Here is a 23,667-nt window from a genome sequence, read left to right as displayed (position 1 = left end):
AAGTGATCTGCCCTCGACCTCCCAAAGTGCTCGGTTTACAGGTGTGAGCCACCGCACCTGGCCTTATGTAAGTTTTAAAAGCCTCCATAAACACCATTTTTTTGTATATGGTGTAACAACACAGAGTAAGAGGATAAAATTAGATTGAAATTGCCCTCCTTAAGGTTAGAGTAATAATAAATTGTGGAGATACATGTGACGAAAATAAATGGAACCTTAAGTGCTTCTGTAATTTTATTTCTTATTTTTATTACTAATTTTTGCTCTAAAATCTGTCACTGTAGCTATTTATTTTTATTAAAAAATGTTTAGACATCCTTTTAGGTAGTACGTACATTATTCCTGTAGCATTCTGTAAGTTGGAAATATTGCAAGCATTTAAAAAAGTCTGGGATGCCGTGACTCAGCTCACTGCAACCTCTGCATCCCTGGGCTTTGAACCCTGGTTCTCTGAACCCTGGTTGGCTTTTTTTTTTTGACACAGACTCACACTGTGTCACCCAGGCTGGAGTGCAGTGGTACGATCTTGGCTCATTGCAACGTCCGCCTCTTGAGTTCAAGCGATTCTCCTGCCTCAGCCTCCTGAGTAGCTGGGACTACAGGCACGTACCACCACACCCAGCTAATTTTTATATTTTTAGTAGAGATGAGATTTCATCATGTTGGCCAGGATGGTCTTGCTCTCCTGACCTCGTGATCATCCCCCAACCCCCCGACCTCCCAAAGTGCTGGGATTACAGGCGTGAGCCACCGTGCCCGGCGGGAAGCCTGGTAACTTTTAACAAGGAAGGGATCAGAGATGCAGAGGTTTGATATTTAAGGCTTCAGGATAAAATAATAAGTCTTATGCAATGACCCCCAGTCGGGTACATGTACAAGGACAGGAGAACCAACGTCATTCTCCATATAAGATCCAGAGTGTTTTGGACGCTATTCCCAGGGGAACAGCTCTCGAGGAAGATCTGTCATCTTCTCCTGGAACAGTTTATCAAACGCTTCAGCCTGGGCCACTGTGAGGTGATTTTTCCAGTCCCCAGATATGCCTGGAAACATGAAGCAGAAACTCAGGTCACATCACACATCTCCTTGGTCCGTTCCCACCAGGCACCTGACATGGACACTGTCGATAACACAGCAGAATGGCCGATGGTTCATGGTGGGCCTTTGTCCTGCCTGGCCACATAGTCGTTCACCTAGCTGGAAACGATTTCCTACCTTCTCCTCTCTCCCATCCATCCTGTGTACAATTCCTCAGCAATAATGTCAGTATATCATCTGGCATGTCCAGAATCGAGTCACGTCTCACCACCTCTGTTTCTACCACATTGACCTAAGCCAACATCATTTCTCACCTAGATTATTGCAGTACACTTATAACTGGTCTCTGCTCTTTTTCTTTCTTTCTTTTTTTTTTTTTGGTGGAGACAGAGTCTTCTTTTTCCCCCAGGCTAGAGTGCAGTAGCGCCATCTCCGCTCACTGCAACCTCTGCCTCCTGAGTTCAAGCATTCTCATGCCTCAGCCTCCTGAAAAGCTGGGATTACAGGCACCTGCCACTATGCCCGGCTAATTTTTTGTGCCTGTAGCAGTAGAGATGGGGTTTTGCCATGTTGGCCAGGCTGGTCTCGGGCTCCGGCCTCAGGTGAATGCACCCTCCTCGGCACTCCCAAAGTGCTGGGATCACAGATGTGAGCCACTGTGCCCAGCCTGGTCTCTGCTTTTGATCATTCTTTTTCATAAGTTAGTCTCCGCATGGCAGCCCTCATGATCCCAGATCATGTCACTTCTCTGCTCAGATTCTCCAAGGACTCTCGGTTTCACTCAAGTACAAGTGCTGGAGGTGATTACAGGGCTCCAGGTGATCCAGCCCCTGTGGCTTCTCTGAGCTCATCCCCTAAAACTACCCTCTCCATCACTCTACTCACACGGGGACTTCTGATTCCGCCTCAAACATGACAGGCATCCCCATTCCTCAGAGGTGGGTGTCCATGTATAGCCAGATGCTGCTGTCTCAGATTATTATGACTTGCCCTGTTGCCTCTTTCAAGTCTTTGTTCCAATTCAAGTTTCTCAGCGAGGTTCTCTCTCACCACCCAGTTTAGAGGTCACTCCCCATCCTTGCTGTCTTTCACCTCATAACACATATCATGTAGGACAGGCTCTGTGTATTTTCTTTCTGTGGTATATGCGTATGTCATGTATCCCTAATATAGATGAGTTATATGAAGTCTCAACATTTCAACATTTACTTTTTCTTTTTTTTTTTTTTTTTTTTGAGATGGCATCTCGCTCTGTGTGAGCAGGGTATGGTGTTGTAATCTCGGCTCACTGCAAACTCTGCCTCCTGGCTTCAAGTGATTCTCATGTCTCAGCTCCCCCAAGTAGCTGGGACTGCAGGTGTGCGCCACCATGCATGGCTAATTTTTGTACTTTTAGTAGAGACAGAGTTTCACCATGTTGCCCAGGCTGGTCTCAGACTCCTGAGCTCAAGTGATCCACTCGCCTTGGTCTCTCAAAGTGCTGGGATTACAGGCGTGAGCCACCGTACCCGACCAACGTTTACTTTTACAATTGCCCAAGACTCTGGGTCATTTGAAGGATTTAATTCTTTTCTTCCGTGGAGCACTGTCCCAGATATATTAGAACTGTAGGATTTTGGAAAAATGGATTCTTTTTTTTTGAGCCGGAGTTTCACTCTTGTTGCCCAGGCTGGAGTGCAAATGGCATGATCTCGGCTTACTGCAACCTCCTTCTCCCAGGTTCAAGTGATTCTCCTGCCTCAGCCTCCTGAGTAGCTGGGATTACAGGTACCCACCACCACGCTTGGCTAATTTTTTGTATTTTTAGTAGAGACGGGGTTTCACCGTGTTAGCCAGGCTGGTCTCGAACTCCTGACCTCAGGTGATTCACCCACCGTGGCCTCCCAAAGTGCTGGGATTGTAGGCATGAGTCACCGCACCTGGCCCTGGAAAAATGGATTCTTTCACTGCATGCAATAGACATTTCCATTCATCTTGGCACCTTACAGCGTCTGACAGCAAAGTCTCCCTTCTCTCCCTTTACCGGATGAAGCCTTCCTTCACACATTTCTTTGTCCAGGGCAAAGATCTCTACCCTAACTCATCAGTGGGGCAGTCGCACTGTGGCCATCCCCAACCCCGTCCTTGTCCTCGTTTCTCAGGTGAATCACAGCTTGTAGATCTGGCAAGCGTTGCTCGTTTACCTGGTCACTGTTTGTAGAATGGATAATGCTCATGTCACATTCGGAGGAGAGAGAACCTCAATGACCTCACGTAAGTCAGATAACCTTCCCAGGCAGAACCAACTTTCCCTACGCGCCTACAGCCCACATCAGTACCACGAGAAGAGGCTCCCTGATGAAGCCATGGGACAAGTGTTCTGGGTGATGAGCAAATAAAGCTGACAAATTAGCCGAGCGCCGTGGCTCATGCCTGTAATCCCAGCACTTTGGGAGGCCCAGGAGGGTGGATCACAAGGTCAGGAGATCGAGACCAGCTTAGCTAAGATGGTGAAACCCCGTCTTTACTAAAGATACAAAAATTAGCTCAGCACGGTGGCGTGTGCCTGTAATCCCAGCTACTCAGGAGGCTGAGGCAGAAGAATCACTTGAAGCCTGGAGGCGGAGGTTGCAGTGAGCTGAGCTTGCACCACTGCACTCCAGCCTGGGCGACAGAGCAAGACTCCATCTCAGAAAAAAAAAAAAAAAGAAGCACTCTTTCATCTCAACTGTTAGCGCCCAGTTGTGACCATAGGCATGTGTGCCATGTATTCTGGTATATTTGGAAACGAAAGGATTTTCTTTTACCTTTTCTCAGAAGTTGTGCTTTCTCCTCTACAAAATCAACACTCAGGAGGGAAAAATTGGACATCTTGTTTTCTTTCATGCTCTGAAAGGAGCTGTTCTTGAGAATTAAGTTCAGTTCTTCGGGTTCTAACGTCTTTCCCAGGAACTGACAGATCTTCTCTACAGTTCTTCTTGTGTCCTAAAAAAGAAAAATCAAGAGAGGATACAAAAGAGAAAAACAAGGCTGGGCGTGGTGGTTCATGTATGTAATCCCAGCACTCCGGGAGGCTGAGGTGGGTGGATCTCTTGAGATCAGGAGTTCGAGACCAGCCTGGTCAACATGGTGAAACCCCGTCTCTACTAAAAATACAAAAATTAGCAGGGCATGGTGGTGGGTGCGTGTAATCCCAGCTACTCGGGAGGCTGGGGGAGGAGAGTTGCTTGAACCCAGGAGGTGGAGGCTGCAGTGAGCTGAGGTCATGCCATTGCACTACAACCTGGTGACAGAGTGAGATCTTGTCCAAAAAAAAAAAAAAAAAAAAAAGTAAGATGAGAAGGAGGGGACTGCAGAAGGAGGAGGAGGAGGAGGAAGAGAGGAACAACATGCAGACGTGAGAATGGATTGAGTTGAATGCAATTAGGAGAAAGAAAGAAAAAAAGGTAAAGAAGAGAGGGCATGAAGTATGTAAAAGACGCAAGGATGGGTTGGGCACCGTGGCTCCTGCCTGTAATTCCAGCACTTTGGGAGGCTGAGGCAGGCGGATCACTTGAGTCCGGGAGTTTTAGACCCACCTGGGCAATATAGTGAGACTCTGTCTCTACAAAAAATACAAAAATTAGCCAGGCATGATGGCGCACACCTGTGGTACCAGCTACTTGGGAGGCTGAGGTGAGTGGATCACCTGAACCCAGGAAGTTGAGGTTGCAGTGAGCTGTGATTGCACCACTGTACTCCAGCCTGGGCAGTGGAGTGAGACCCTGTCTCGAAAACAAAACAAAACAAAACCATCCGGAAAACCACAAAAGATGCAAGGATCATTGTGGATTTTCCTGTGTGGTGGAGCTTAGGACAACTTAACAATAAAACACAGAGCCTCGGGTTTCTTAAGAGACGTTTAGAGAGGCTTCTAGACAGTAATCAGGGTTAGCAAGGAGAGGTTCAGGGAGAATCTGACAGAGACTTAAGCGCTTAGATTTCAAATCCCAGCTGCGCTGTCAGATAGTACTGTTTCCCGTAACTAGCTTTTGAATAACACACAGAGTTTTACAATATCTTCTTATATTTCATCTCAGTAATTGGACTAGGTTCATGAACCTAGGAGATTAAGATAATAGATTTTTATTTGTAAGATTTTATTTATGTATTTCTTTAGAGACAAGATATCACTCTGTCGCCCAGGCTGGAGCGCAGTGGCGTGATCTCAGCTCACTGCAACCTCCACCTCCCAGGCTCAAGCAATTCTCCTGTCTCAACCTCCTGAGTAGCTGGGGTTACAGGCATGCACCACCACTCCCTGCTAATTTATGTATTTTTAGTAGACAGGGGGTTTCACCATGTTGGCCAAGCTGGGCTCCAATTTCTGAGCTCAGGTGATCTGCCCGCCTCAGCCTCCCAAAGTGATGGGATTATGGGCGTGAACCACTGCACCGCAGCTGACCAACAAAATGGATTATTGTAACCAGAAGGACTTTATTTGAATCGTAGGCCTTACTCTTAGAATCCATAATGCTTTGTTTTCTGTATTTCATAAACCTTGGTTATCTAATAAGAAGACATATAACTGTGGAAATAACTAAAATAAGTTCATTGTGTGATCTGAAGGGAAAATCCTAGGAAGGTATGGGATCATGTATCTGAGGTGGCCACCAAACTTGTTACAAAGGGCTTCATAATAGAAATGAAATTTATTCCAGCTTGGCCAACGTGGTGAAACCCCATCTGTACCAAAGACACAAAAATTAGCCAGATGGTGTGGTGCATGCCTGTAATCCCAGCCACTTGGGAGGCTGAGGCATGAGAATCACTTGAACCCGAGAGGCGGAGATTGCAACGAACTGAGATTGCGCTGCTGCACTCCAGCCTGGGTGACAGAGCACGACTCTGTGTAAAAAAAAAAAAAAAAAAAAAAAGGCTGGTGCGGTGGCTCATGCCTGTAATCCTAGCACTTTGGGAGGCTGAGGTGGGCAGATTGACTGAGCTCAGGAGTTCAAGACCAGCCTGGGCAACACGATGAAACCCTGTCTCTACTAAAATACAAAAAAAATTCGCTGGGCATGGCAGCGTGCATCTGTAATCCCAGCTACTCAGGAGGCTGAGGCAGGAGAATCGCTTGAACCTGGGAGGCAGAGGCTGCAGTGAGCCGAGATCATGCCACTGCACTCCAGCCTGGGCGACAGAGTGAGACTCCAACCCAATCAAACAAACAAAAAAAAAAAAAAAAAAAAGGCCGGGAGTGGTGGCTCACGCCTGTAATCCCAGCACTTTGGGAGGCCAAGGTGGGCGGATCACAAGGTTAGGAGATCGAGACCATCCTGGCCAACATGGTGAAACCCCATCTCTACTAAAAATGCAAAAATTAGCTGGGCGTGGTGGTGGGCGCCTGTAATCCCAGATACTCGGGAGGCTGAGGCAGAAGAATCGCTTGAACCTGGGAGGCAGAGGTTGTAGTGAGCCAAGATTGTGCCACTGTACTCCAGCCTGGACAACAGAGCGAGACTCCGTCTCAAAAAAAAAAAGAAAGAAAAAAAAAAAAAGAAATTCATGCTCAGGCCATAGGCCATAGAGGATTGGACAGTAGGAGCCAGAGGAAGGTGTTGGGATGTGACGTCTCTCAGGTGGAACAAAATCCAATGTTGGTGTTATCTTCTCTTTTCTGTAAGATACCACTAATAGGTCAAGTTCTTTTTTCTTTCTTTATTTTTAAAAAATTCTTATTATTACTATTATTTATTTTTTGAGACAGAGTCTTGCTCTGTTGCCCAGGCTGGAGTACAATGGTGTGATCTTGGCTCACTGCAACCTCGGCCTCCCGGGTTCAAGCAGTTCTCCTGCCTCAGCCTCCTCAGTAGCTGGGACTACAGGTGTGTGCCACCACGCCCGGCTAATTTTTTCTATTTTTGGTAGAGATGGGGTTTCACCATGTTGGCCAGGCTGGTCTTGAACTCCTGACCTCGGCCTCCCAAAGTGCTGAGGTTACAGGTATGAGCCACTGTGCCCAACCTTCTTTTTCTTTTTCTTTTTTTTTTTTTGAGACAGGGTCTCACTCTGTCGCCTAGCCTAGAGTGCAGTTGCATTATCTCGGCTCACCACAACCTCTTCCTCCCGGGTTCAAGTGATTCTCCTACCTCAGCCTCCTGAATAGCTGGGACCACAGGTGCCCGCCACCACACCCGGCTAATTTTTTGTATTTTTAGTAGAGACGGGGTCTTGCTATGTCGGCCAGGCTGGTTTCAAACTCCTGGAATCAAGCAACCCACCTGCCTTGGCCTCCCAAAGTGTTGAGATGACAGGCGTGAGCCACTGAGCCCGGCCTCAAATTGTTCTTTCAATGGCCTAATCACTCAATGGTTCTGAGTATCATTTGATAGCTTTTCCCCTAGGTCACTATTCACTCCAGTACTTGGATCTCAGAATAGTGAGATAAATTGATTGCATGCCTTCATTTCTGTTCATACCAGCCAAGCTGAGATGTCAGACACTTGGAACCATCTCTGGAAATAAACCACTTCTACCCAGTCCCGTCCTCTCTTCCAGTGCCCTCTCAATGCTTGGTTATCAGCAGCAAAATAGGTCTCACCCAGAGAAATTTTTACATACACCAGTGCTAGCAGGAGACATCATACTCTGCCTCAATGCATGGAACATGCTCCTTATTTTAAATTTTAGAGCTGGAGTCTTGCTCTGCTGCTCTAGGCTGGAGTGCAGTGGTGTGATCATAGCTCACTGCAGCCTCGAATTCATGGGCTCAAGTGATTCCCCTGGCCTCGGCTTCCCGAGTAGCTGGAATTAGAGGTGTGCACCCCCACATCTGGCTAATTTTTTTTTTCTTTTGTAGACTGGAATCTTGCTGGTCTCAAACTCCTGGCCTCAAAGTGCTAGGCCCGCCTTGGCCTTCCAAAGTCTCTAGATTTTTTTTTTTTTTTTTTTTGAGACAGAGTCTTGCTCTGTCACCCAGGCTAGAGTGCAGTGGCACAATCTTGGCTCACTGCAAACTCCACCTCCCAGGTTCAAGCGATTCTCTTGCCTCAGCCTCCTGAGTAGCTGGGATTACAGGTGCTCACCACCATGCCCGGCTAATTTTTGTATTTTTAGTAGAGATGGTGTTTCACCATCTTGGCCAGGCTGGCTTTGAACTCCTGACCTCGTGATCCACCCGCCTCGGCATCCCAAAGTGCTGGGATTACAGGAGTGAGCCAAAGTGCCTGGCTTAGATGTTTTAAGATGAAGTAAGGAGCATGAAGCTTGGGCAAGGGTCAACCAGAAATAGGGCAATGAAGACCAGGGAGTTAATCCCACTCTTCGTGACTCTTCACCAGGCTCCACTTTAACTGAGAGGGTGGCATGAAGACACAGCGCGATGGAGAGAATTTAGGGGAAGTAAGGACATGGTGAGAGGGTGTGCACTGACTCTAAAAATGATGGGGTTACCTGTTTCAGCTCCTCGTAACTCAATAACAGAAAGTTTTTCTTCTCTCTCATAGGCATCCAGCCGTGAATGTGGTCAAACCATGACCCATAGATCACTGCATGGAGTGGCAGAAAGAGTGATAGGTTACACATTTTATGAGGGCAAGCATCCAATCTATTATATACCCCACCAGCTTGTTAACGTATAATTGACAAAACTTGAATGAAACTTGGTCAAAGGGTACCAACAAATGGTATATGTTTACAGTATATAACACAATGTTTTGAAATATGTATGCATTGTGAAATGACAGTGTATTAGTCAGTTTTCACACTGCTATGAAAAACTGCCCAAGACTGGGTAATTCACAAAGGAAAGTGGTCTAATTGACTCACAGTTCAGCATGGCTAGGGGATCCTCAGGAAACTTACAGTCATGGAAGGGGAAGCAAGGTTACTTCCTCACAAGGCAGCAGGAGGGAGAAGTGAGTGCCAGCAGGGGAAATGCCAGACACTTATAAAACCATCAGATCTCAGATGTGGCACATATACACCATGGAATACTATGCAGCCAAAAAAAGGATGAGTTCATATCCTTTGTAGGGGCATGGATGAAGTGGGAAACCATCATTCTGAGCAAACTATCGCAAGGACAGAAAACCAAACACCGCATGTTCTCACTCATAGGCGGGACTTGAACAATGAGAACACCTGGACACAGGGTGGGGAACATCACACATGGTGGCCTGTCGTGGGGTAGAGGGAGGGGGAGGGATAGCATTAGGAGATATACCTAATGTAAATGATGAGTTAATGGGTGCAGCACACCAACATGGCACATGTATACATATGTAACAAACCTGTACATTGTGCACATGCACCCTATACCTTTTTAAAGTATAAAAGAAAAATTAAAAAAAAAAAACCCTAAAGCTCTAAACAAAAAACAAAAAACAAAAAAACCATCAGATCTCGTGAGAACTCACTCACTATTATGAGAACGGCACGGGGGAAACCACTACCATGATCCAATCACTTCCCACCAGGTCCCTTCTGCAACATGTAGGGATTATGGGGATTACAATTCAAGACGAGATTTGGGTGGGGACACAGCCAAACCATATCAGACAGAAGCAAGCTAATTAACATATTCATTTCCTCATATACTTACCTTTTTTTGTCGGGGCGGTGACAACATTTAAGATGGTCTCTCTTAGAACTTGTCAAGTATGGAATACATTATTATTATTGTTATTAATTATTATTATTGAGACAGAGTCTCACTCTGTCACCCAGGTTGGAGTGCCATGGAGTGATCTCGGCTCGCTGAAACCTCTGCCTCCTAGATTCAAGCGATTCTCCTGCCTTAGCCTCTCGAGTAGCTGGAGACTACAGGTACATGCCACCACACCCGGCTAATTTTTTGTATTTTTAGTAGAGATGGGGCTTTGCCATGTTGGCCAGGCTGGTCTTGAACTCCTGACCTCAGGTGATCCGCCTGCCTCAGCCTCCCAAAGTGCTGAGACCAGAATGAAGATATTAATCAAGATGGTAGGACTTGATTAATAATTAGAGAAAGGAAAGTGGTGATGGGTCCAGGGGAGTGGGATGGGAAAAGAGGATGCTTATGAAATATTAGGCTCATGCTAGCCTTTGGGTGAGGGGTGGAGTAAGGTAAAGGTGCACTAGAAACCATTTCGCCCATAGGAGAAAGGTGTTCAAAAATTTTTTTTTGAGATGGAGTTTCGATTTTGTTGCCCAGGCTGGAGTGCAGTGGCATGATCTTGGCTCACTGCCACCTCTGCCTCCCGGGTTCAAGCGATTCTCAAGCCTCAGCCTCCAGAGTAGCTGGGATTACAGGTGCCCACCACCATGCCCGGCTAATTTTTTGTAATTTTAGTAGAGACAGGGTTTCATTATGTTGGCCAGGCTGGTCTCGAACTCCTGACCTCAGGTGATCCACCGGCCTCGGCCTCCCAAAGTGTTGGGATTACAGGCGTGAGCCACCGCACCTGGCCAGAAAGGTGTGCAAATTTGAGTGTACTGAAATAGAGGCATCGGTGGCTCTCTCTGATGGAGATATCTGTAGCTGGTGTATTGCTGAGAGACACATCACAGCTGAGATGCAGGCCCATAGAGTTTTGAGATCAATTGGAAAGCAGTGAAAAAGCCCAGGAATTCTGCATAACTAAATGTGTAGCGATCCCAGAGTCATGCAAACAGTTCTGAGACAGATAGATAGAAACAGAACATTAGAGGGGTTTTGGAAAGAGGCATCAGAAAAACATGGCGGAAGGTCAGGATTGTGTCGTCCCGGAAGCCAGTGAAAAACTAACTTCCAGAAATCTACACATTAGGAGAGTAGAGGAGAATGTAAGTTTCCTGTGCTAGTACTGGAGGTTCTAGAGACGTAGAAAATAGCTAGGATGGTTTATCACGGAGCAAGCTGAGGGGGTGACTAGAGTTCTGCTGCTATGCGGGAGAGTAAGCAAACTTAGCAGATTTGGCTTCCAGAGGTGGTGGACCCTTCAACCCATGGGTTGGTGAGACCTAGAGATGTGAGGCTGGATGTTAAATGAGGTCGGATAGAAGACTCCAGACACCCCCATATTTTGCAGAACACTCACCATTTCCTTGACAGAACCATTCAAAATATTGTTCCCATGACTTTGGTTTCTTAACGAACTTCACGCTATTCCAGAAAAAATAACCAGACACGAAAACATCTCTGGGATTTCTCATGAGATAAATCACCTTACACGGAAAAATGGGAGAATGAAAAATCAGTACAGTCATTCCTCACTCTTATGTATCTTCATAAAAATGGAGAAAACGCCAATTCCTGGATAATGCCTGATAATATCAATGGATTATTTTAATAAATTACTTACTGCATTCACTCATCGAATTTAACGTGCCTGTGAAGCAGTCACAGCACTAGGAATATAACAATGGAGGAAGGAAGCATCGTTCCTTCCCTCTGGGATATTACAGTCCGCTCACAACGGGAAGCAAATGGAAGATTTCCAAAGGTGAGTGATGTATATTTGTGTACTATGGTTTAAAGATCATTAACAGGAGAATAAATTCATAAGTTAAGCTACATTCATAGATATGTAGTAATATTATCCATGTACAATGCCCAAGATCATGGATAAATCTCACAGACGTTACTTTGAGTGAAAAAAGTCAGACTTTGGCCGGGCATGGTGGCTCATGCCTGTAATCCCAGCACTTCGGGAGGCCAAATCACTCGAAGTCAGGAGTTCGAGACCAGCCTGGCCAACACAGTGAAACCCTGTGTCTACTAAAAATACAAAAGTTAGCCAGGCATGGTGGCGCACACCTCTAGTCCCAGCTACTCAGGAGACTGAGGCAGGAGAATCACTTAAACCTGCGGGGGTGGAGGTTGCAGTGAGATACGATCGAACCACAGGCCGGGCGCGGTGGCTCACGCCTGTAATCCAAGCACTTTGGGAGGCCGAGGTGGGCGGATCACGAGGTCAGGAGATCGAGACCATCCTGGCTAACACGGTGAAACCCCGTCTCTATTAAAAATACAAAAAATTAGCCGGGCGTGGTGGCGGGCGCCTGTAGTCCCAGCTACTGGGGAGGCTGAGGCAGGAGAATGGCGTGAACCTGGGAGGCGGAGCTTGCAGTGAGCTGAGATCCGGCCACTGCACTCCAGCCTGGGCGACAGAGCGAGACTCCGTCTAAAAAAAAAAAAAAAAAACTTCTTCACACACCAATAAACACCTTCCAGGAAAGTATGATTCTAGAAGCAGTCTGAGCCATGCAAGGTCTGGGCTATGCCTAGTCCCTCTTGTGATCACCCCTCAGCCCCATGGGAGATGCATGTGGCTGCTGATATCAACACATAGCTAAACACAGTAAGACGAAGTGGGTACAGAGCTCAGCATGGCACCAGAGCAGTCACCCTGGACACAGGCATTGATTGATGAATGCGCTGCTTCCCATGGGAACACCTCTGTGTCTTTTATGTGGCAGGAGGCATTTGTTGAATTTGGATTGGCTAATTAATTTTTAGGGCAACCAAAGGTGGTTATCTAGCAATATCATATGGCTATACATTCTGGTTGGGTGTAGAACCTGGTTTTCTAAGATTCTGGCATTATTGTTTCACCCTATCCCTGGTTTAAATCTGGCTGGGGTAATCTGTGGAATGGTCTACACCCTTGAACTCAAGGACTGTTCTGGGAGCAGCCTCATAGGCATCACCTGATACGGAATCTCAGGTCTCAACAACACAGGCCTGCTGAAGGAGAGTGCATTTCAGCAAGATCTCCAGATGACTTTTAGGCATATCAATGTTTAAAAGTCATTGATCACGGTGGCTCAAGCCTGTAATTCCAGCACTTTGGGAGGCCGAGACGGGTGGATCATGAGGTCAGGAGATTGAGACCATCCTGGCTAACATGGTGAAACCCCGCCCTACTAAAAATACAAAAAATCCAGGTATGGCCTGTAGTGGCCTCAGCCACTGGGAGGCTGAGGCAGGAGAATGGTGTAACCCGGGAGGTGCGAGCTTGCAGTGAGCCGAGATCTGGCCACCGCACTCCAGCCTGGGCGACAGAGCCAGACCTCCGCCTCCAAAAAAAAAAAAAGTCATTGATCAAACACGTCTTAACCATTATGCACTGACCTTGGCCTTGGAGCTGAAGAATGACTTGGGGAATAACTGGATGGGGAGGTGGGAGGAGAAGAGACGTGGGCCCTCCTCTTCACTGAGTAATTTATACCCCATCTCAGTCTCTACCCAGGGTGATCTCTCCCAGATGGGCACAGATTGGATCCACTTGGGATCCCCGTTGGAGTGAATCAGCCAGAGAATCTCAATCAACCACAGTTTGTTCCTGGAGAAAGAAGGAAAAAAATTACAGTAAAATATACATAACATATAATGTACCATCTCAGCCGGATGCGGTAGCTCACGCCTGTAATCCCAGCACTTTGGGAGGCCAAGGCAGGTGATCATGATGTCAGGGGTTCAAGACCTGGGCTAAGATGGTGAAATCCCAATCAATAAAAGGCAAAGCGACAGCCAGGTGTGGTGACGGGCACCTGTAATCCCAGCTACTTGGGAGACTGAGGCAGAGAATTGCTTGAACCTGGGAGGCGGAGCTTGCAGTGAGCCGAGATTGTGCCACAGCACTCCAGCCTGGGCAACAGATCGAGACTCCATCTCAAAAAAAAAAAAACAAAAACAAAAACAAAAAAAAAACCCAATGAAAAGCAACATCTCAACCTTAATTTTAAAATTATTTATTTATTTATTTTGAGACAGATGCCCTGTTGCCCAGGCTGAGGAAAAGTGGCATGATCTTGCTCACTGCAAGCTGCGTGTTGTCCCAAGGTTCATGCTATTCTCCTGCCTCAGCCTCCTGAGTTGGATTGGCTCACCATCATGCCAATTTTGTATTTGTGAGAGACGGATTATCTATGTTAGCTTGTGATGGTCTCGATCTCCTGACTCGTGATCCGCCCACCGCCTCCCAAAGTGCTGGGGATTACAGGCGTGAGCCACGCCCGGCTGGCCAATTAAAAAAATGTTATTGTAGAGACCAGGCTCGTTATATTGCCTTCAGGCTGGTCTTTGAACTTGACTGCTAGCCATCTGCTCACCTTGCCTCCCCAGCACTGGGATTGCAGTGAGCTATCGTAGCCAGCTATGAACCACTTTTTTTTTTTTTTGAGACAGAGTCTGCTCTGTCAATCCAGCAGTGGCACGATCTTTTGGCTCACTGCAACCTCCAACTCCTGTCTAAGTGATTCTTGGTCAATCTCCCAAGTAGCTGAACTGCAGACGTGCCACAACATCTTTGACACTTTGCATTTTTAGTGAGACGGGTTGTTTTGCCATGTTGGCCAGGCTGGTTCTGAATCCCCTGACCTCAGGCGATGGCTCAGTTCTTGACCTTCCAAAGTACTGGGATTACAGGTAAGGAGCTTTCACCATGCCCGGCCTGTCAACCGCTTTTAAGCCTACAGTTTCGTAGTGTTAAGTGTTAAGTATATTCCCATTGTTACTCAACCAATCTCCAGAGGATCTTTGTGTTGCAAAATCGAAACTCTATGCAGAGCCAGCACCAACTCCCCATTTGTCTTTCCCTTCAGTCCCTGGCAGCCACCACTGTACTTTCTGTTTCTACGGACTGGATGACTCTAGGTACCTTATGTAAGTGGAATCACATAGTATTTGTATTTTTGTGACTGGCTTCTTTCATTTAGCATAATGTCCTTGATGTTTATCCCTGTTGTAGCATGCATGGGAATTTTCTTCCTTCTCAAGGATGAATAACATTCCATCATATCTATAAACCACATTTTGTCTATTCACTCACCTGTCAGTGGATATCTCGGTTGCTTCCGTCTTTTGGCTATTTGCTGAAATCCTCTTAATAAGTTTCCATTGCTCTTGGCCTCTCAGGCCCATGCCACTTCCAATGTCTTCAGCCTCAATCCTCACCCCATCCGCAGTGCTCCTACCACCCTCCATCCACAGCCCCACTCCCAGAGACATACGATCCTCATCTTTAAGCCCCTTGAGATTGCCAGGCTCTTTTGTGGTTCCTGGCCATTGTCCCTGATGATTCTCCTATCTGAAAATATCCCTCCCCACCAAGTAATTTCATACTCATTCTTCCCATTTCCATTTAAATGCTGTTTCTTCTTTCAGGACATCACTGGTCATCCTCAGTCATCCTTCCTCCCCTTGCCACCAAACAAACACCTGAATCTGCCTTGGGATTCACTCCTGTGGATGCTCCTAATACCTTCGATTACCCCTCTGAACATTCATCCTACTGCGTAATTTCCTGACTAAATCCTTTTCTCTGATTGTCAGTGGTATTACGCATTCTTCCCTTCCCCTTAAAGCCCTGTCTGACATAAAGCAAGCACTCCAGTCATGCACCGAATGGACCGCCTTTCTCAGTTCACGATTCTGCCTCCTTACCTGATTTGGGGTAAGTCAATATTATTACATCTTCATCCTTTATCACGAACTCATCATGTACTTTTCTTAAGGTTTCAGATCTGAAACCCATATTAGGGAAAGCTATGCCTTCAAACCATAAGAAATCGTCCGACATCACGATGACTTCTTCCTGCGTGGGTTCCAACTGTGGACACCGCTGGAGGCTGTGGCGGCTGCAGGCAGATCAGCTTTTACAGCAAGGAGAAAACGATCTTTAACCTTGTCCCAGCCTGTCACATGTTTGTTGTAAAGTTTACTTGCTGATAAAGAGAGGTATAGTGTGACCTATACTCAAAAGATTGAAGATATTGAGCAATCACGAACTTATCTAGAGACCATTTTAGGGGTCATCTGAGTTTGCGTTCATGAGACTGAACTACAAATTCAATAAGAAACACAAGGACAAATATTTTTTTTTTTGATAATATGGGTGAATTTATTTCTTAAGGTTTGAGCGCAAACTGAAAAAGCTTTTCCTCAAGAATCAACACAAAATCTAAACAACCCTGCAATCGTCTATTCTAACAGAAAGCACAAATATGAATACATTATAATTTGTAACTGCATCAAAAAATTAAAATATTTCTCTCCAAATCGAAAACACCACGTAATCTTTATCTGTTCTCATCTTGTTACCTTAGAAACATTTGTCATGTGCTATCAGGAAAATATAGGCAAGAATTACTAATCAGTTATTCATGATCAAAGATACATTATTCTCCCTTTCTGAGTCTTTTTGAATCATGTATCTGTACTTCTGAAATATCACATAATTATACCTCCACTCTAGAGAAAAAAAGAGTAAGTACAAATATCAGCAATGTACATATTGTAGTAAATTTTTAAAGTACAACTTTAGCCGGGCGCGGTGGCTCCTTCAAGCCTGTAATCCCAGCATCTTTAGAGGCCGAGACGGTGATCACGAGGTCAGAGATCGAGACCATTCTGGCTACCACCGTGAAACCCCGCCTCTACTAAGAAATAAAAGTAGTCATGGTATGCATGCCTGTAGTCCCAGCTACTGGGAGGCTGAGGCCGAGAATGGCGCGGAACTCCAGGAGGCGGAGTTGGCAGTGAGCTGAGATCCCGCCACCGCACCCCCAGCTCACATAGAGCCAGACCCGCCCTCAAAAAAAAAAAAAAAAAGTACAACTTTTAGTTGATGACTGACGTATGTAATCATTGTGAACAATTTAAATAGGTATAAAATGTGAGACTGCAAATCTTTAGAGGTCAAAGACTTGAAAAGTCACTATGAATATGGAAAGATTTGACAAACATATATATTTTTAGATGGAAAAATCAAGAGGTAGTGGCAGCTCCCCGGTTCCTAACAATACGGGATTTTCACAAAGAATGAGCAGCACTGCCGGGCTCTCGGTGTCAATGCCTGTAATCCCAGCACTTGGGAGGCCGCAGGCGGCGGATCACCTGGAGGTCAGGAGTTTGGAGACCAGCCTGACCTCACCACGCAGAAACCCCGCCCCGCCAAAAATACAAAAATTAGCCGGCGGGTGGGTTTACGGCTCGTAATCCCAGCTGATTGGCAGGCTGAGGCATAAAACGCTTTTGAACCATGAGAGCGAGGTTGCAGAGCGAGATTGTTACTGCACTCCAGCCTGGCAGTGACAAGAGCTTAAAACTCCGTCTCAAAAAAAAAAAAAAAAAAAAAATTAGCAGCACCCAACCTTAAGTGTTAGTTATGTGTTTCCAAAGGACCTCTGTAACAGATCAGTTGGCAGTAATTCTAGCTTAGGGAGATGGGGTGGATCAGTGCAAATAATTGAGATAAGATAATGCATGGTGGTCACGCCTGTAGCACTTTGGGAGTATGAGGCGGCGTGATCATGAGGTCGAGATCGAGACCATCCTGCTAACACAGGAACCCCGCCTCTACTTAAAAAATGGCCAAAACTAGCCAGGTGGCGATGCCTTGCAGTCCCAGCTACTGGGAGGGGCTGGAGGCAGGAGAATGGCTGAACTCCGGGAGGTGAGCTTGCAGTGTGAGCCGAGATTGCACCACTGCACTCCAGCCCATGACAGAGTGAGACTCTGCCTCAAAAAAAAAAAAAAAAAAAAAATAAATAATAATAATAATAATAATAATAATAATAATAATGCATGCACTCACACATTTAAAATCACCATTCTAAAAAATGGTGATTTTTTTTAAAAAATCACATATTGGAAACATCCAAGAAACTCATTCTTAAGGGACAAACAGCAGGGCAGGAATAGAAGCTGAATAGAAATCTGCTTGATAATAATGGTTTTTCACTCTTCAAAGGCAAGTTGGGAAGAATGAGAATACTCACATACACATAACTTCAGGGAAAATGTGCCTGGAATTATACCTTGCAAAGCACTGAAGAGAAATCTTTACAAAAACCTTCATTCTTGTTTATAATACTTGATTTTTCCCTTATTACCACCCTATACATAGCATTTAAGTATTTTCTTTATAAATATTTTAGAGCAAAAAGAATTTATTTTGTTGCAATGGTGGTCCACATCTGTACAAACAACGTAAGCAATATATATATATACACATATATATTCGTATATATAAAATGATTACAATACAGTGCAAAGAATAGTATTAAGAATTTTTGCAATTTACATATTAAGAATTTTGGCATTTGTGACTGTGGTTCAAGTTTGAATATCTATTGGGGATATATAATCCCAGGTTTTACTTTTTAAATTTTATTTATTTATTTATTTATTTATTTTGAGATGGAATCTTGCTCTTGTCACCCAGGCTAGAGTGCTATGGCATGATCTCAGGTCACTGCAACCTCCGACTGCCGGGTCCAAGCGATTCCCCTGCCTCAGCCTCCTGAGTAGCTGGGATTATAGGTGTGTGCCACCATGCCCGGCTAATTTTTGTATTTTTGGTAGAGACGGGGTTTCGCCATGTCGGCCAGGCTGGTATCACACTCCTGACCTCGTGATCCACTTGCATCGGCCTCCAAAAATGTTGGGATTACAGGCGTGAGCCACTGAGCCCGGCCAATTCCAGGTTTTAATTAAAGATTCAGAAACAAACCACACTCCAAGTTACTGCACAAACATTGGTCCCTTATCAAGCAAGTCTGCCGTTCTCCCGAATCTAGTATTTCCAGTTTCTAAACCCTTCCCAAACAGGGAAAAAAAAAATTTACAATTGGTTAGTCTGTGTGACTTGCCTACAAGAATCTTTTGTTGTTTTTGTTTGTTTTTGGTAAGACGTCTTTAAGTTTGAAGATATTTTAATATAAAAGTAAACAACAGGTATCCTGTAATCATAACAAGCTGCAAGGAAACTGAGAAAGTGTAGACTGTACCCTCTTTGAGTAAGAACGTCAAGAACTTGCTGTTGCCACACAGATGGAGAGTGGATTTATATTCAGCCATAACTGGACGACAGGACCCAGTCTGGTTTTCTGTATGGCCATTAACGTACCAGGCATTCATTACATACTTTCAGTGTTAGGGAATGAGTTAAGAAAATTCTCATATTGACCACACTGAAAATCCTAACAAGTACGATTATTTCCTTGGTCCAGCTCTTTTATTTCCCGGTGGAGGGCTCTGAGAGCTCAGAGGGCCTATGGCTGCACATGTTCAAACAGCAAGCCAGAGGGAGGGTGCCTACTGAATACGTGGCCTCCGGATGCTGGGAGGACTTATAGAACCATCTGGTTTCCACCATTTCCCCATGGGCTTCCCTAAGCTAAAATGAGTATCATCTAATGAATGCTCTAACCCCCAAATCTGAAGGTAGCAATGTTTAAATTAGAATATTCGATGATCAGCCAGGTGTGGGGGCTCACGCCTGTAATCCCAGCACTTTGAGAGGCTGAGGTGGGCGGATCACTTGAGGTCAGGAGTTCGAGACCAGCCTGGCCAACATGGTGAAACCCTATCTCTATTAAAAATACAAAACAAGTAGCTGGGTGTGGTGGCGGGTGCCTGTAATCCCAGCTACTCGGGAGGCTGAGGCGGGAGAATCGCCTGAACCCCAGAGGCGGAGGTTGCATGAGCCGATATCATGTCACTGCACTCCAGCCTGGGGCACAGAGCATTTCTGTCTTAGAAAAAAAAAAAAAGAACATTTGATGATCAAGAAAACAGTTACCATCCCTTTTTCCCATCAGTCCCGGGCTAGGTGAATAGATTGAACACTTGTGTGTCACACCTTGTGCTGATAATCCGTAAATGTGAGTCTCACTCCTTTGTTGACCTTTTTGTACTTTTAGGGGAGAAAGATTAAACAGGCTACGTCTAATGTTATCTCTCAGAGATGAGCAGAATTTCGCCAGCAAAGACCTGAGGGTGCACATGTGCTCTATCTAGGCAGATAGAATGATCTCTACAACAAGACCAAATGGCTAAACTTTAGCAAATGGTTAAGGGGATTCATTCCTCAGTATTACCAAATAACTTTAGATAGTGATAACAATTATGACACAGTGAATAAACAAAAATTATTGACAGCTACCCTGTGTCAGTAACATTCTGAACCCTCTGTACTTGAGGAGAGTTAACCCAGGTGACACCGAGTTCATGCTCTGTACGGGACTGTAGCATTTACAGATACATGAGAGGCTGTGCTCACTGCTGGACTACAATCCTTCGTATTGATGCTCAAGTTCATGCTCTGTCCTGGATTATAGCTATACTTGTTCTCCACTAGGAAAGCTAATTTCGTACCTGTATAAAGTTGTACAGGTAGTATTTTACTAAGTTGTGATTTATATCCTATAATGTAGCTTTTTTTTTTTTAAGATAGTCTTTCTCTGTCACCCACTTTGGAGTGCAGCGGCACAATCTCAGCTCACTGCCGTCTCTGCCTCTTGGGTTCAAGTGATTCTCCTGCCTCAGCCTCCAGAGTAGCTGGGCACCTGCCACCATGCCTGGTTAATTTTTGTATTTTTAGTACTGACAGGGTTTCACTATGTTGGCCAGGCCGGTCTCGAACTCCTGGCCTCAAGTGATCCACCTGCCTCGGCTGCCCAAAGTGCTGGGATTACAGGCATGAGCTACTGTGCCTAACTCCAAATACTTTTAAATTAAACAACACACATCTTAATAACCCATGGGTCAAAGAAGTAATTAGAAATTAAGAAGGGTTTTTAACTGAATAAAAATAAAAACACAACATATCAACATTTGTGGAACACAGACAAATCTTAGAGATAATAGTTTAGCTTTAAATACTTACATCTTTTTTAAAAATTTTTTATTATTTATTTTATTTTATTTTATTTTGAGATGGAGTCTCACTCTGTTGCCCAGGCTGGAGTACAGTGGTGCAATCTCAGCTCACTGCAACTTCTGCCTCCCTGGTTCAAGTGAACCTCTTGCCTCAGCCTCCTGAGCATCTGGGGTTACAAGGGTGTGCCACTACACCCAGCTAATTTTTGTACTTTTAGTAAAGGTGGGGTTTCACCATGTTGGCCAGGCAGGTCTTGAACTCCTTATCTCAGGAGATGCACCCGCCTTGGCCTCCCAAAGAATTACAGGCATGAGCCACCATGCCTGGCCATACTTACATCTTTTTTTTTTTTTTGAGACGGAGTCTCGCTCTGTCGCCTAGGCTGGAGTGCGGTGGCCAGATCTCAGCTCACTGTAAGCTCCGCCTCCCGGGTTCATGCCATTCTCCTGCCTCAGCCTCCCGAGTAGCTGGGACTACAGGCGCCTTCCACCTCGCCCGGCCAGTTTTTTGTATTTTTTAGTAGAGATGGAGTTTCACCATGTTAGCCAGGATGGTCTCAATCTCCTGACCTCGTGATCTGCCCACCTCGGCCTCCCAAAGTGCTGGGATTACAGGCTTGAGCCACCGTGCCCGGCACTTATATCTTTTTTAAAAAGGCAAATGATATTATCATTTGACAGAAAAGGGAAATAGAAGGGTCATTAAACCATACAATTGATTATTAATCATACTGGTAATCAGGGAAATACACATCAAAATCACAGTAACGCATGTAGCTTGTCACTTCTTATAGGTTGGAAGAAAAAAATGGGACGATACTACCTGTTGGTCAGGCTGTTGGAATTTGGTGGATCTGTTCATTTGCATGGTGGCATTGGAGGAGCGTTTCAGAAAATAAGTGGAGTTGAAACTTGTAGAGATACATGTCTTTGGAGGCATTTTCATACATGCACAAGGAAACTAGAAAAAAAAATGTGTATTTCAACATTGCAACTGTGAAAAATGGAAAAGTTGAATCTGGGGATGAATGATTAATTGAAAACACAGGATAAGTTACAGAATATGTGGAATATGACACTACAGTTGAATGAATGAATGGGACCTTACATCTCTCAGCCTGCATACACTCAGCACAGAATGTCAGAGGAACAGGCAGATTTCTAATTATGGAGAGACGATGCTCAGGCAATGTTCACAGGCACAGAGCAGTGGGGAGAGGTACCACGATCGTAAACACCAAGAGGAAGTTGCAGAACAATTTCACCTCTGGAAAGGGGAGCAGAGCAACAGACTCAGGAAAGACTTCAGAAGAAGCCTCCATTGTGTTTTGACTTTCTCACTGGAGTCTTTGTCTGAAGACATAGGGCAAAATGATAGCCATAGAGAATTTTGTTCACATGCTTTTCTTTTTTCTTTTCTTTTTTCTTTTTTTGAGACAGAGTCTCACTCTGTTGTTCAGGCTGGAGTGCAATGGAATGATCTCGGCTTACTGCAACCTCCGCCTTCTGGGTTCAAGTGATTCTCCTGCCTCGGCCTCCTGAGTAACTGGGATTACAGGCAGGCACCAACACACCTGGCTAATTTTTGTATTTTTAGTAGAGATGGGGTTTTGCCATGTTGGCCAAGCTGGTCTCAAACCCCTGACCTCAAGTGATCTGCTCACCTCAGCCTCCCAAAGTGCTAGGATGATGGGCCTGAGCCACCATGCCCAGCCTGTTTACGTGCTTTTCTATATGTGTGAGACATTTCATAATAAAATGAATAGATAAAACCTAAACATGGCTCCACATGGGCACTGGCAGATTGGCTGGGATCGGCTCCTGAGATCTTTTTTTTTTTTTTTTTTTTTTTTGAGACGGGGTTTCGCTCTGTCGCCCAGGCTGGAGTGCAGTGGCCGGATCTCAGCTCACTGCAAGCTCCGCCTCCCGGGTTTACGCCATTCTCCTGCCTCAGCCTCCCGAGTAGCTAGGACTACAGGCGCCCGCCACCTCGCCCGGCTAGTTTTTTTTGTAGTTTTTAGTAGAGACGGGGTTTCACCGTGTTAGCCAGGATGGTCTCGATCTCCTGAACTCGTGATCCGCCCGTCTCGGCCTCCCAAAGTGCTGGGATTACAGGCTTGAGCCACCGCGCCCGGCCCGGCTCCTGAGATCTTATCTCCAGCATCTGGTTTGGGTTCTTTCCCTGTCTGGCAGGAATCTCTGGAGCTGGAAGAATCACGTCCACTGTGGCCCAGAGTTAGACCTTTGAGGAGCTGACCTGGGAGAAGATGTCAATGTCCCCCAAGGGCGGGGACCAGGGCCGTGGATAGTGAAAGAGGACGTAGGAAGAAAGTGGTCAGAAAGGCAGTTAGGATGAGTCCTTGGTAAAACTCCTTCAAACAAAGAACAGCCTGAAAATTCGGCTGCAGGCCCCAGATAAGAAAGAGCTCACATCAGCAAAATTTCTTCAGACCAAGAACAGCCTGAATGTCAAGCGGCAGCCCCTAGATAAGAAACAGCCCGCGTCCTTGAATGGAAACGTCTACTCCGTGAACTTAGACGAACAAATTCCACTCCTTTTTTGGACACATTTTCCTCCCTTTGATGCACATTTGTCTCACTTCACATGCTTCCTCTGGATTGGTCCTTACCTTTCACCTATTTTACATATTCCTATCTTTGTGTGATTGGCTGTGGGCCAAATCCTCATTTGCATAAAGTGTAACATCACTCCAGCCCCTAATTGGTTGCAGGCCAAGCCTTCACCTCAGCCTCTAATTGACTCTTTTCACTGTTGTGTGTCTTCCTGAGTGGCCCACAGACCAGTCAGCACACTCCTCCCACTTCCCAGTTCATAAAACCACTGAACTTAGCCCTGTAGCCAGCAACTCTTTGTTGGGTCTCCTCCCCTTGTTGACAGCTTTTCTGTCACTTCCGCTTGATAAATCCCACTCTGCCTTACTCAGTCTCCAGTGTTGATGTTTCTTATTCTTCTTGGTTGTGGGACAAGAACCTGGAGCTTGCTGGCGGTGGGAGTAAAAGACCTATAACAAATACTCTCT

The 23,667-nt window shown here is 45.5% G+C and overlaps 1 protein-coding gene across 1 annotated transcript; it reads right to left on the bottom strand.

The window, feature by feature from the left end:
* Positions 1-227: 227 nt before the first annotated feature.
* SULT2A1 (sulfotransferase family 2A member 1) lies at positions 228-15,652 on the bottom strand. Its single transcript, XM_031659105.1, has 6 exons — positions 15,391-15,652; positions 13,094-13,304; positions 11,058-11,184; positions 8,452-8,546; positions 3,825-4,002; positions 228-1,043 (listed from the first exon to the last, which is right to left on the bottom strand). The coding sequence occupies exons 1-6, from the start codon at positions 15,540-15,542 to the stop codon at positions 931-933; spliced, it is 876 nt and encodes a 291-aa protein (XP_031514965.1). The 5' UTR covers positions 15,543-15,652; the 3' UTR covers positions 228-930.
* Positions 15,653-23,667: the final 8,015 nt, after the last annotated feature.

This window comes from Papio anubis, chromosome 20 (assembly GCF_008728515.1).
Source record: "Papio anubis isolate 15944 chromosome 20, Panubis1.0, whole genome shotgun sequence".
Lineage (NCBI taxonomy): Eukaryota > Metazoa > Chordata > Mammalia > Primates > Cercopithecidae > Papio > Papio anubis.
Note: the sequence above shows the minus strand (reverse complement) of the source record. Positions and strands in the feature narration are given on the sequence as shown.

Excerpts from the sequence above, each read along its gene's own strand:
- SULT2A1 (XM_031659105.1), bottom strand. The coding sequence starts at position 15,542 with ATGTCGGACGATTTCTTATGGTTTGAAGGCATAGCTTTCCCTAATATG. Across the intron at positions 11,185-13,093 it reads TCTTCAGCTCCAAGGCCAAG|GTGATTTATCTCATGAGAAA; the intron begins GTCAGTGCATAA and ends TTTCCGTGTAAG. Across the intron at positions 1,044-3,824 it reads AGCACAACTTCTGAGAAAAG|GCATATCTGGGGACTGGAAA; the intron begins GTAAAAGAAAAT and ends TCATGTTTCCAG.